We start from the raw sequence: 14,350 nt of genomic DNA, 5'->3' as shown, positions 1-14,350 counted from the left end.
CCGCTGTTCCTTTGCTCCTGGGGAACTACTGTGACCGCCTCCTTCGCCAAAAGTTCCGTAATCTCTTTCACAAGAGCGGCTACTTTCTCTGGCGTCTTCATCACCGTCTCCACCACACCCGAGAACGGGGGTGGAGTTCGATGGAATTGAATGGCATAACCCTTCTCCAGCGTCCGACTTAGCCAGGAGGAGAGGGTGCAGCTTCGCTGCCACTCCCAATAGTGCTCTGAGAGCGGGAGAGCGCGAAGCTGTGGTACAGACAGTAGGAAGGACCTGTATTCCTCTATGGCCCAAGCCGCCGCTGTCTCCCAACACTGAAGTGGTGGGACAGCCCAAGGTGGGCCCCCTACGAAAGGGGGAGGGAACACTAGCGCGTTCTGTGAGAATCGGGGGCGCCGACACTTCGGTTATGCATGTAACCTTGTGGTTCCAGCCCTCCGTGAACTCAGCACGGGTCTGCGCTACACTAATTGAGGCGCCCGCCTGAATTAGTGCGCCGTCACTGCTTCATCGGCCCACTATGGGGCTGTGTACGCAGGCTGCTATTAAAACCTCTATCTACTTCACTCCTCAGAGTGTGTAGTGTTGGGTTTTTATGAGGTAAAGCATGACGGCTCATTACGAGCGTCCGTCTTGCTTTCCCCTTGTCATTCCCACTCACAACGGCCCTCTGTGTGTGCTCAGCTCCGCAATGGGCTGAGCTGCACACAAAGTGGTGAGAGGAAGAGAGAGAGCCAGAGCGAGGAGGAATCTGAGTGGTCTCAGTTTTGTTTTGGAAAAGAGGTTCTCTTGTGACAAAGTCAAATGGAACACATTCTTTATTAAACACAGACACAACAACTCCTCCATCCCTTTGCAGGGGTGGGGGATGAACAGTGGGCGCCCTCACATGAAGTGCAGCGCTCTCTCCCGTCCTCTCCCCCTCGCCCCGTCATGGCCGTCGTCTCTTCTGACTGCCTCTCGGCTGCCAGGGTTTCACCGCCGCCTTCTCTGGTGCTGCCGGAGGGGCTGGGCCCACTCTCGGTACTCCAGGTGCAGCTGCTCGACGTGCTCTCCGTCTGGCCGTAGACCCTGGTCTACTGGAGACGGTGGAGCGATGGGGATCTTTCGTAGCTGTTCTAGAGCTTCCCGCCAAAGGCAGGTGTCTAGCCAGCTGCTTTCTCTCCTCCTCAAGCTTCCCAAAATGCGCCGTCGCATCAGTGACGGCGGCTCCAAAGAGACCGCTGTCAGAGATGGGGGCGTTCAATAGGGCGGCTTTGTCGGTCTCCTTCATAGCCGTCAAAGACAGCCAGAGGTGTCGTTCCATTACCACCGAAGTGGCCATAGATCTCCCCGCACATACAGCCGATGCCTGTGTGAGATGGAGAATGGCGCCGGAAATCTTCGACGCTTCCTCCATCTCCTCTCCCGACAGCCCCTCTCTACCCGTGGTCAGACGGGATAGAGAGGCTGCCAAGAGGGCAATATTATTCGCTGCTGCTACAGCCTGTGTACTAAGAACAAAGGACTTCTCAGCCAGCTGTGCTGTGAGACGGTCCTTAGTCGTAGGTAATGTGGGTCTCTTGGCAGACGGCCAAGAGCTCGAACCTGGCACGAGGTACGCCGCTAGGGCGGCTTCGAGCTTAGGGATCTCTTGAGGCCGTTGTCTGTCAACGTTAGTGAATGGAATATACGCCTTCACCGGCGCTCTGGCCGTCAAAGGCGTTTCCCATGCACCCTCCACATACTTGGCGAGCGAGGGCATGGTCGGTGCCAAAAGTACCGCTGCCCGTCTTGGTCTGGAATAGGGGCCGCCCACCATTAAATCCACTTCCGGAATGGGGGGCAGTGTAATTTCCAGCCTGCTCGCAGCCCGCTCAATAAGCCCTGTAAAATCAGAGTGCAGAGAGGCTACTGCGTAGGAGGGGGCAGCTGAAAATTCAGAGCCCATTTCCTCCTCGCATAAGGATGAGAAAATCCCCTCTCTCTCCCTAGGAAGGGGGGGGGGGGGGGGGGGTCTTTTCAGCCTCGGTCGGTAGACTGGATTCTTTCGGAGAAAAACCCTGACACTTCCCACCATCCTCTCTAGAGGCGCCGTCATCATATGACGCCATCGCGTCCTCTAGAGGGAAATCCTCCCTGAAAAATGCCCATCGCTGTTTCCTCTCCTTTAAAGAAAGGAGTGAACAGCTAGGGCATTCCGGAGGATCTGTGAGGCCGCCCCTAGCGTCCTTTAAACCTAAGCACACAAAACATAGTTCATGCGGGTCCAAAGCCATCATAGTGAAGCAGCGACACTGAGCTCTTAAAAGAGCTTTTGGGGGTAGAAAAGGCGTGCTCATTGAAGGCCGACGTCAACAACAGGATATCGATGACGGGTTCGTCCTGTGATTTCTTCTCTTCTCTTCTAGGCTTCTTCAGTCCAGTCCTGTCACTGAAAATAATGGGAGGCTGATTGAGGGAAAGCGTCCCCTTATATAGGGACACCTGTACTCCTATTGGCTGCAGGTGTGTGCATCATTTCCTCTCAGGCTATTCGCTGCCTAGGCAGCGGGGTAAACCACTAGGAGCAGAGCTCCCCTATGGGGCGGAGCTCCACGATGTAGAACCTGAAAGGCCGCTCAGCAAGGAAGAAGCCACTGCTCCAAAACCGCCCCCAAAAAAACAGACTACGGTTTACAATTGCACATGGGGACAAAGGTCGTACTTTTTGGAGAAATGTCCTCTGGTCTGATGAAACAAAAATATAACTGTTTGGCCGTAATGACCATCGTTATGTTTGGAGGAAAAAGGGGGAAGCTTGCAAGCCACAGAACACCATCCCAACTGTGAAGCACGGGGGTGGCAGCATCATGTGCGGGTGCTTTGCTGCAGGAGGGACTGGTGCACTTCACAAAATAGATGGCAAAAACCTGACTCAGTTACACCAGCTCTGTCAGGAGGAATGGGCCAAAATTCACCCAACTTCTTGTGGGAAGCTTGTGGAAGGCTAACCAAAACGTTTGACCCAAGTTCAACAATTTAAAGGCAATGCTACCAAAATTCTTACAACCAATATAATGTTATGTACTGTATATGGAGGACACAACATTTCAAAAGGTTATTATGGTTCACTGGATGCCCTTTTCTTAAATTACAAAAGGGAAAATAAAACAAATATGGGTTGTATTTACAATGGTGTTTGTTCGTCACTCGTTGCCCCTTTGTGGCAACAGGTCAATAAATCCTCCCAATAGTTATGGGAGTTTATCAAAATGTGAGTTGTTTAAAAAAAAAATGGTGGGTGTAATCTGAGGAAAATATATCTCTAATATGGTCATACATTTGGCAGGAGCTTAGGAAGCAGCAAACATACCTGCATCCCACTGCTGGCTTGCTTCTGAAGCTAAGCAGGGTTGGTCCTGACTGGATGGGAGACCAGATGCTGCTGGAAGTGGAGCCAGTAGGAGGCACCCTTTCCTTTGGTCTAAAAAAATATCCCAATGCCCCAGGGCAGTGATTGGGGACATTGCCCTGTGTAGGGTGCCGTCTTTCGGTTAGGACTTTAAACAGGTATCCTGACTCTCATGGCACTTATTGTAAGAGTAGGGGTGTTAACCCTGGTGTCCTGGCTAAATTCCCAATACCATCATGGTCACATAATCATCCCCAGCTTACAATTGGCTCATTCCTCTCCCCTGTAACTATTCCCCAGGTCGTTGCTGTAAATGAGAATGTGTTCTCAGTCAACTCATGTGTGGGCAGTGTGCACATAGCCTGTCTTCTCTTGCGCCAGGTATAGCCTCTCTCAATAGCAAGGCTCTGCTCCCTGAGTCTGTCCATATAGAGATATTAACTCTCACACACACACACAGCCAATGACGTGTGCCTCACCATGCAATAGTTACTTCAAATGCATCTTCTCATTATATATTACATACATTTCAACACCTGTTGGAAACTGGAAAAAGGATTTCTCCCTTTCTCTGGACTGTATTGCAGCCAATTGCTTCCCCACCACCACAGAAAGCACTGAGCTAGACTGAAACACCTGCATTTTGGAGCTGCCTTACTCAAGAAAACAAAAAAAAGACCATGTTTGTATGCAGCTTTATTAACTCAATGATGTAATATATATATATATATATATTCTTTTTTTTTCATTGTTTGCAAACTGATGTGTGACACATATTAATGCCAAAATAACATGCAAAACATAGTATATATATATATATTAGAGTTTTTTGCTAAGAATGTGGGGCTCAAAACAGATGGGGCTCTGACCTGAATGACGGGTCGCCAGTGCTAATTCTTGAAGAACAAAAACCGCATGAGCTTTAAGTTCAACAACGGTACCCCATCACAACCCACGAATTTGAGAGCGCTTTTGCTCCGTACATTATATTCCAAAAATAATTGCCCACTTATAATAACATTACAGTACGTACAGGCATGTCAAACGTAAACAAGGAAGTACAATTTGAAGCGCTGTCAATTATCCCTTTACTCTTGGCCAGATTTGCTTCACCTGTCCCCCCTTTTTCATAGTTGTATTTTGCTATTTAACTAGCTAACTAACTTCTCAAGTGTCTTTAGATAGCAAATCAACGATACGACAGCGACAGTATTTCCGTGTGTATTGTTGGACTGGAGAAGAGTGAAACCAGTCAATTTTCTAGCTAAGCAAGCAGTGATTTTAGTTTACGGCTTACCTTTATCAGTCGCAGTATGTCAGGCACATCTTTCGATTCAGCTTTCCGTATTTTAAAATTTTCCATTTTCTTATTTTATATTAATAAGAGCTAAACAATCGACTTAAAATGTAGCTAGTTATCTAGCTAGCTGACGTTAGCTACCTTGCTGGTTCTATTCAAACCAAGTCCTTCTAAGCTAAACGTTCGCTAGATATATCGAAGGACATTGTTGAGAGGGTAGTGAGATTGGAGATGCCTTTTTATCCTATTGATGTGTGTGCAATGCCACGCGCATGTTTTTATTACTGTCATAAATGCATCAGAGGTTTCATTAGCGTGTCTGTTTTACTGTCATAAATGCATCAGAGGTTTCACTAGCCATAAAGACATCAAGATAGTTAACACATTCATAATTTAGGGTTACAATAAAACAGATGTCACATTTATGGTTAGTCCATAGTTAGTTAGTTTCCTTTTTGTATTAGGGTGGAGTTACAGAAATCCTTTTCTATACCTATAAGTCACATGATTTCATAAGAAAATATTACTGCAGTGAGGTGTCCTTGGATGAATGTCAATAAGATGCATGACCATACAGAAATGCCAATGGTGGAGGTGTTGCTGTTTATATTCAGAACCACATTCCTGTAAGTGGTTGTACAACTGGTTGGCAAACATACTGCAAATTGAGAAATCATGTGACTAAACTGAATAAACAGAAGCTACACTATGAAACAAAGATAAATGACATAATGAATGATAGTAAAAATCTTTGGAGCACCTTAAATGAAATGTTGGGCTAAAATGCAAACTCCGCACCATCATTCATTGAATCAGATGGCTTATTCATCACAAAACCCACTACTTTAATGATTTGTTAATTGGCAAGATTAGCAAACTTAGGCATGACATGCCAGCAGCAAACGCTGACACTACACATCCGAGTATATCTGACCAAATTATGAAAGACAAGCATTTTAATTTTGAATTCCGTAAAGTAAGTGTGGAAGAGATGAAAAAATGATTGTTGTCTATCAACAATGGTAAACCACCGGGGGTCTGACAACTTGGATGGAAAATGGGATAGGATAATAGAGGACGATATTGCCACTCCTATTTGCCATATCTTCAATTTAAGCCTACTAGAAAGTGTGTGCCCTCAGGCCTGGAGGGAATCAAAAGTTATTTCCCTACCTAAGAATAGTAAAGCCCTTTTTACTGGCACAAATAGCTGACCAATCAGCTTGTTACCAACCCTTAGTAAACGTTTTGAAAAAATTGTGTTTGACCTGGGGCCTGTTGCACAAAAGTAGAATTAAAACATCCGGGATAAATGACTCAGCTGAGCTCAATGAAGCCAAAACATGTGCGTCCAGGCTTAATTGGTTGCACAAAGACCAAGCCAGGATGAGCAGACACGGATTCATTAAGCCAGGTGAAACCAATCCTGGATAGGTGCGCGCTCACGGCTCACTCAAATAGACCCCGCCACAGATCACAGATTAATTGATTTACCATGGCAACTAGAGCCGCGTACTTTTCCCCGTCGGAAGCACAAATCCTCATGGAGGCATACGAGGAGGTAAAAGATATAATTAAGAAGAAAGGCAACACCGCCACAGTGATAAAGCAAAGAGAAAAAGCGTGGCAAAGTATTGCAGACCGCCTGAATGCGTAAGTAGTGCACAATTACACACTCACCGCTCCGCTGAAACATCACAATTACAATTCAAATATTTAATTCACATCTCCAAAAATGCAGTTGTACTGTAATTATGAAACGGTTACATTTTTAATTGAAATGCACTGCAGATATGAGTGAAATTGTGTAAAGTAACTCCATCACACTGTATAAAGCTATGATACATTTTTTGATATTTTTACTGAAAACAAGACAAAAATACCAAGTAATTTTTTGCAGTGTGACTCCATTAAATGTGTGTGTGTGTGTGTGTGTGTGTGTAGATTAAACATGAACGGGCCAAAACGGACATGGCAGCAGGTCAAAATCAAATACAAGAACATTCTGCAGAATGGTATGGTCCCTGACTAATATTTAACAAAGCACAAGCATATATTGTACCCAGAAGGTGCCTGCTCACACATTGTCTGTACTGTTTTAGCAGTGAAAAAGAATACCCACAGACAAGGCACGGGTGGTGGGTCACCAAAGGCTGACCTTACCCCAGCAGAGGACATGGCCTTGGAGCTAAATAAAGGCAGGCCCGTCTTAGAGGGGATCCCTGGGGGGAAAGAGACGAGCATAGGTTCCTCCCAAGATGCCACCCGCTTCATTCAAGGTATGTCCTTCCATCTCTACATGGGATACAACCACATTCATATTGAATCAATTTGGACTGTCTGACTTTGGTTTACCTATTGCCTTGCAGTGTCTGGCAGCACTGTGTTCCTGTTAGAGCCACCAGCACAAGCACCAGACGATGCTGATCCAGTGAGTACTCCATCAAAGGCATACTGTAGGCCTGGCATGTCTTGTCTACTAGCTTCAATATGAATCCGATTAAATGTGATAGGGTGAAGGCCCCAGTGCAGCAGCAACAGCACATGATGGAGACGATGATGAGGAGGAGACCATCTCTCTGGATTCCAGAAGGCATGAGGTATCATGTTAAGACTGTGAAAGTACTATTTACTCTACAATGGTGAGGAGTCCTCATCAAAATCAAAAAATCTAATTTCTTTTACAGGACCCAGATGCTATACAGTGGGAAAACCAGCCTGGCAACATAGTGCGTATTAATAAAAGGACACCACATCCTGCCAAATTCCAGCTGCGCTAATTGTATTGTGTTCACAGAGCTCACAAGCTATCAGAAAGTTGTATGGCAACCACCTCCGGCGCCAAATAGAACTGGCAGACATAGACATTCAGTACAAGAAGAAAAAGATGGAAAATCTTGCACTGGAGTCCGAAATAAAAAAGAGGACAATTAGGAAACTGGACCTTGAAATAAAAAAACTTGAGAGGGAGGTGAGATATGCCTTCAATGTACACTGTATGCTAACTGTAACACAAATGTATTAATCATTATTTTTCTTTCCTCCCCCAGCTCCAAGAAGATGACACAGCTCAAAATAAAAATTAGGTATATTCTCGTAAAGTCAAGTGAGCCATGACATATGAGCTCTTATTGTGAGCACACAGGACGGTGGCATCTTTCTAAGGTTTTTTTTATTTTCCCAGCAATCAGTACAACCAAGTCATCGTTATAAGGCATCGCCCTCTTTTGCCCACCCCCCCAGCACCAGGTGTGGCCACTAGCCTATATGAAGGCCCAAAATTGTGTGTTCCTTTCTGCTCTGACAATGGCATGCCCATTCGTGCGAGATGTGGTGGATGAAGAAGCACTTGTGCTGAGGAGAGCCTTCAGGCGAGAAAGGGTCTTCAGGGACCGGTTGGACCCACTGGCCTTCCCTGATGACCATCTATATGAAAGATACAGGTTTTCTGCAGATGGCATCAGGTATCTATGCAGACTACTGGGTCCCAGGATTAAGCACCGCACTGCACGGAGCCATGCACTGAGTGTGGAGCAAATGGTTTGTGTGGCCTTGCGCTTTTTTGCTAGTGGAGCCTTCCTGTACTCAGTGGGGGATGCAGAACAGCTGAACAAGGCCACAATTTGCCGCACAATAAGGAGTGTGTGTCTGGCTATCAAAGCATTAGCAGATGTCTTCATCTCCTTCCCTGGCCACAGAAGACTCTGTGACATCAAAGAGGAGTTCTATAGGATTGCAGGTAAGAGGATCTACAAATTACAGGACAACTGTTAACACATAGTAGGATACTCATTACTTTGTGTGACAGGTTTCCCCAATGTCATTGGTGCAGTGGACTGCACACACATAAGGATAAAAGCCCCCTCAGGTGCCCATGAGGCCGATTTTGTGAATAGGAAATCCTTTCACAGCATTAATGTTCAGGTGAACATAACTTTTTGATATTGTCCATTGACGAACACTCTGCATTGCCAGTGATGTGCATTGATTGGTGTAATATTCCTCATCTTATGATTTCAGATGGTCTGCAATGCTGACTGTGTGATCAGCAATGTTGTGGCAAAATGGCCTGGCTCAGTCCATGACTCCAGAATCTTTCGGGCCTCTGAAATCTATCAGTGCCTATCACAAGGTAAGCCACACAACCCCTATTTATAACCATCATGGCTGTGTCAAGAATATCACTGTGTTTATGAGGTAGTAATGATGAGATTTTGTGTTGACAGGTGAATTCTCTGGTGTGTTGCTGGGAGACAGGGGGTATGGCTGCCAGCCTTTTCTCCTGACACCTTTCACAGACCCCCAGGAAGCACAGCAGGCCTACAACCATGCCCATGCCAGGACCAGGGCCAGAGTTTAAATGACCTTTGGCCTCCTGAAGGCACGCTTTCACTGCCTTCACAAATTAAGGGTCAGCCCTGTTAGGGCATGTGATATTACTGTGGCTTGTGCTGTCCTCCACAATGTGGCCTGCCTGAGGAAGGAGAGGGCCCCCAGAGTGCCACCAGCCATGGACTGGGACAATCCGGCAATCTTCCCTGATGACGACAGTGGTCGGCTGCTGAGGGACCAATATGTGTTGAATTATTTTAGTTAGTATGTGTGCTTTCAATTTTGGTTAAATATGTCCTGCGGTGGCAGAGGAATTTGGGTTTTTTTGGGTTCGTTTTTTGACGAATTTGGCCTCTTATGATGTTTGTGCGGTATACTGTGTGTAATACAAGGCTGCAGGGAGGCTACTGCATCCATTCATTTGTCTGTTCAGTTGATGTGTATGGATTTGTCCTGCATTTATTTTAGTGTGCAGACATGCAGGGTGTGTTATATACAGACCTTTGAATGTGTATGTATCATTTTGTATAATATGCTTGGATTCTGTGCTTTCCATCTTGTAGAGTCACTGTGACTTCAGTTTCGAAAGGAGCTGATGGTTTACCTGCTTTGTTTTGTCCTTATTCAATAAAGGAACATAATGTTACACATTGTGTTTTTATATTCATATGGAATGTGTATTTGTTTATATGACAGAGTACTAGGGCCACACTGAAGAAAAAGGATAAAGTCATAAATTTATGAGGCTGGTTCTTTCTGCAGAAAAGCTACATATTGTTTTGATACTTATGACAATGTGATACTTAATATTCTGGCACATCAGCATGTCTTTGTTTATGAAACCATACTGAAGTACAATTTCACGAAATGCCCCACATCTGTCATTTTAACAACTGTCCTCCTTTAAAACAACTGGTTACAATATTATGACTTGTGTTTTTTTCCCCTCTGTGGCCCTAATATTCTATCATTTTATATATAGCCTTATAGTCTATGGGAAACTGTAAATTATCTAATGATAGCAACATCATCTAAAAATCATTTTTTATCCAAAATCATTGAAATTAATGATCACAAACGTTTAAATAATAACAGTGGGTCTAGTTATATGTGATAACAATGTATAGTGAGCAGTGAAATAACTATTGGTTTCCATTTGTGGTGACTGCTGACTGACATTAGGGATGAGATTAAATAGATCCTGGAATTTAGCCTGGTCTGGAGCAGGCTAGCTCCACAGAATAAATCTCCATGGTAATTTATACCATAACATATCCTCCTGCCCCCTATCCATCTTTAGTGCAACCGGATTACGGATCAATTGAGCCAGGATCACCAAGATATCCTGGCTTAATCCCTTATCCTAGTTTTGTGCAACAGGCCCCAGGTACAATGTTATTTCAGCGTAATCAAATTGACAACAGAATTTCAGCACGCTTATACGGAAGGACATTTAACAAGCACAGCACTTACACAAATGACTGATGATTGGCTGAGAGGAATTGATGATAAAAAGATTGTGGGGGCTGTTTTGTTAGACTTCCGTGCGGCTTTTGACATTATCGATCATTGTCTGTTGCTGAAAAAACGCATGTGTTTTGGCTTTACACCCACTCCTATATTGTGGATAAAAAGTTACCTGTCTAACAGAACACAAAGGGTTTTCTTTAATGGAAGCTTTTCCAACAAAATCCCGGTAGAATCATGAATTCCACAGGGCAGCGTTCTACGCCCCTTACTTTTAAAAATCTTTATTGACGACATGCCACTGGTTTTGAGTAAAGCCATGTATGCGCATGACTCAACACTATACCCGTCAGCTACCACAGTGACTGAAATTACTGCAACAATTAACAAAGAGCTGCAGTTCGCTTCAGAATGGGTGGCAAGGAATAAGTTAGTCCTAAATATTTCAGAGACTAAAAGCATTGTATTTAGGACAAATCATTCCCTAAATCCTAAACCTCAACTTAATCTTGTAATGAATAATGTAGAAATTGAGCAAGTTCAGGAGACTAAACTGCTTAGAGTAACCATGGATTGTAAACTGTCATGGTGAAAACATATTGATACAACAATAGCTAGGATGGGGAGAAGTCTGTCCATAATAAAGTGATGCTCTGTATTTTTAACAGTACTATCAACAAGGCAGGTCCTACACGCCCAAGTTATCGCACCTGGACTACTGTTCAGGACTACTGTTCAGTCGTGTGGTCAGGTGTCACACGACTTACCAGGAAGGACTTAGGAAAATTGCAATTGGCTCAGAACAGGGCAGCACGGCTGGCCCTTGGATGTACAAAGACAGCTAACTTTAATCCCTCCTGGCTCAAAGTGGAGGAGAGATTGACTTCATCACTAGTTGTATTTGTGAGAGGTATTGACATGTTGAATGCAACAAGCTGTCTATTTGAACTACTGGCACACAGCTCGGACACCCATTCATACCGCACAAGACATGCCATCAGAGGTCTCTTCACAGTCCCCAAGTCCATAACAGACTATGGGAGGCGCACAGTACTACATAGAGCCATGACTACATGGAACTCTATTCCACATCAAGTAACTCATGCAAGCAGTAAAATTAGATTTAAAAAACAGATTAAAAAATACACCTTAAGGAACAGCGGGGACTGGGAAGAGACACAGACACAAATACACATGATAAATGTATTGGGTAAAGTGTTATGAAATGTAATGTCATGTAATATTTAAAATTGTATATAACTGTCTTAATGTTGCAGGACCCCAGGAAGAGTAGCTGCTGCCTTGGCAACAGCTAATGGGGATCCTTAATAAATGCAAATACAAATTCACACAAAAAGATTGAGGGTTAGGCCTACTACAATACAACACTCAAAACATGAAAACTCAACTACATAAAACCATTAGAGTTGGAATGTAGTTAGAACTCTCAAACTGTTTCCATCAAACAGAAAAACAACAAGAAAGTATGATAAACACATTTAGATTGTAGATACTGCACTTTACTTTTGTATTACCCATAAACAGTATTGGGTAGGTTACGTTCTAAATGTAATTCGTTACCTGTCCAAAATTGGAATCAGTAACGCAACTTTTGGATTTCCCAAACTCAGTAACGTAATCTGATTACATTCAGTTACTTTTAGATTACTTTCACTTTAAGAGGCATTAGAAGAAGACAAAAATGTATGTTTACCAAATGAACGACATCTATTGCAGGATAAATCAATGTTAACGTTTACATAGCTGGCCATATATGGATGTTCAATTTCACTTTATGGGTTGGTTATGTAGGCTTCTTCTAACCCATTGTTTTCTACTACAAATAATAATAATCCGATTAAATTATATATTTACATTAAAAAACAAAGTCTATCAGAATTCCAGTCATTCCAATAAATGATCTTGATCTTCAAGAATAGGACTTGGAAATATGGAAGTATAGACCAGCCAAATTGTTTTACCTGAGCATAACCCCAAAACTAAGGACTTATTAGCCAGCCCTACTCTGTTGTTTATGATTTCGTTGTCATGGAGGACTGATTGTGCTCTTTGAGTCAAGGGGAAAAATTAATTCTGCGCTCATGGCATGGCATGCTTTGAGCACTACTGAAAAGTGCTATTTACATATGAAAAATGAATGCAATATGCTGCATTTACTATAGGCCTATTGTTAACCTTTTTGTTTGTGACACTTTGAAATCTTGATAATATGCAGCTGTTTAAAGGGCAAATCCACAATAACAAAATGGTCGCCCCGCCTCTGTTTTTGGGGTAAAAAGCTAAGGGATGGGCCTGCAGAAATGTAACCACTCTCAGATTAATAGAGAGAGCTATGGATGCAAGGACTGACCATCACTGATATCAACATTATTGTTTCAACCATGTTATGAGGCTATACAGTGTTTGTTTACATTTCCAATGTTTACAAACATTGGAGTAAAACAAGCTTATATTTTGGGTTCTCATGGAATGTGACAGTTGAACTAAGCTCATGAGGCATTCATCAGCTATATTCTTCAAGAGGCAATGGATATACAGTGAAAAGTTTGGACACACCTACTCATTCAAGGGTTTTTCTATATTTTGTCTATTTTCTACATTGTATAATAATATTGAAGACATCAAAACTATGAAATAACACATATGGAACCAAGTAGTAAAAATGTTTAAATATAATTTGTGGAATTTCTTTCCTTCTTAATGCGTTTGAGCCAAGCAATTGTGCTGTGACAAGGTAGGGGTGGTATACAGAAGATAGCCCTATTTGGTAAAAGACCAAGTCCATATTATGAAAAGAACAGCTCAAATAAGCAAAGAGAAAAGACAGTCCATCATTACTTTAAGACATGAAGGTCAGTCAATGTGGAACATTTCAAGAACTTCTAAAGTTTCTTCAAGTGCATTTGCAAAAACCATCAAGCACTATGATGATACTGGCTCTCATGAGGACCGCCACAGGAAAGGAAGACCCAGAGTTACCTCTGCTGCAGAGGATAAGTTCATTAGAGTTACCAGCCTCAGTAATTGCCTGCCCAAATAAATGCTTCACAGAGTTCAAGTAACAGACACATCTCAACATCAACTGTTCAGAGGAGACTGCATAAATCAGGCATTCATGGTCGAATTGCTGCAAAGAAACTACTACTAAAGGACACCAATAAGAAGAAGAGACTTGAAACACAAGCAATGGACAATAGACTGGTGGAAATCTGTCGGGGTGCTTTGCTTGTGACACTGTCTGTGATTTATTTAACCAGCATGGCTAACACAGCATTCTGCAGCGATACGCCATCCCATCTGGTTTGCGCTTAGTGGGAATATCAGTTATTTTTCAACAGGACAATGACCCAACACACACCTCCAGGCTGTGTAAGAGCTATTTGACCAAGAAGGAGAGTGATGCAGTGCTGCATCATCTGACCTGGCCTCCACAATCACCTGACCTCAACCCAATTGAGATGGTTTGGGATGAGTTGGACCGCAGAGTGCAGGAAAAGCAGCCAACAAGTGTTCAGCATATGTGGGAACTCCTTCGAGACTGTTGGAAAAGCATTCCAGGTGACGCTGGTTGAGAGAATGCCAAGAGTGTGCAAAGCTGGCATCAAGGCAAAGGGTGGCTACTTTGAACAACCTAAAATGTATTCTGATTTGTTGTACACTTTTTTGGTTACTGCATGATTCGATGTGTTATTTCATAGTTTTGATGTCGTCACTATTATTCTACCATGTAGAAAATAGTAAAAATAAAGAAAACCCTTGAATGAGTAGGTGTGCAAACTTTTGACTGGTACTGTGTATATATATACAGTTGAAGTCTGAAGTTTACATGCACCTTAGCCAAATACATTTAAATTCAG

General features: G+C 43.3%; 2 protein-coding genes across 9 annotated transcripts in view; one reads left to right on the top strand and one right to left on the bottom strand.

The window, feature by feature from the left end:
• LOC139531604 (diamine acetyltransferase 1-like) overlaps window positions 1–14,350 on the bottom strand; it is a 93,411-nt gene that overhangs the window by 10,776 nt on the left and 68,285 nt on the right. Inside the window, exon 1 of one of the 2 annotated variants that reach the window (XM_071328207.1) lies at window positions 4,671–5,007. The exons of the other annotated variant lie outside the window; for it this stretch is intronic. Within the exon in view, the coding sequence (XP_071184308.1) occupies window positions 4,671–4,736 (66 nt within the window). The 5' untranslated portion in view covers window positions 4,737–5,007. Of the gene's footprint in view, window positions 1–4,670; window positions 5,008–14,350 lie in introns of those variants that run through there. 2 annotated transcript variants of the gene reach the window in all.
• LOC139531602 (putative nuclease HARBI1) lies at window positions 5,027–9,672 on the top strand. 7 transcript variants are annotated; one of them, XM_071328206.1, is made up of 11 exons: window positions 5,027–6,326; window positions 6,618–6,688; window positions 6,776–6,952; window positions 7,043–7,104; window positions 7,187–7,273; window positions 7,361–7,402; window positions 7,471–7,644; window positions 7,724–7,759; window positions 7,858–8,412; window positions 8,694–8,805; window positions 8,900–9,672. In XM_071328206.1, the coding sequence occupies exons 1-8, from the start codon at window positions 6,169–6,171 to the stop codon at window positions 7,757–7,759; spliced, it is 807 nt and encodes a 268-aa protein (XP_071184307.1). In that variant the 5' UTR covers window positions 5,027–6,168; the 3' UTR covers window positions 7,858–8,412; window positions 8,694–8,805; window positions 8,900–9,672. The 7 variants fall into 7 exon arrangements, with proteins under 7 accessions (XP_071184307.1, XP_071184305.1, XP_071184304.1 ...); XM_071328204.1 differs by having other exon boundaries at window positions 7,471–7,759; XM_071328203.1 differs by having other exon boundaries at window positions 7,471–8,412.

The sequence above is a fragment of the Salvelinus alpinus genome, chromosome 10, assembly GCF_045679555.1.
Source record: "Salvelinus alpinus chromosome 10, SLU_Salpinus.1, whole genome shotgun sequence".
NCBI classification, from domain to species: domain Eukaryota; kingdom Metazoa; phylum Chordata; class Actinopteri; order Salmoniformes; family Salmonidae; genus Salvelinus; species Salvelinus alpinus.
Note: the sequence above shows the minus strand (reverse complement) of the source record. Positions and strands in the feature narration are given on the sequence as shown.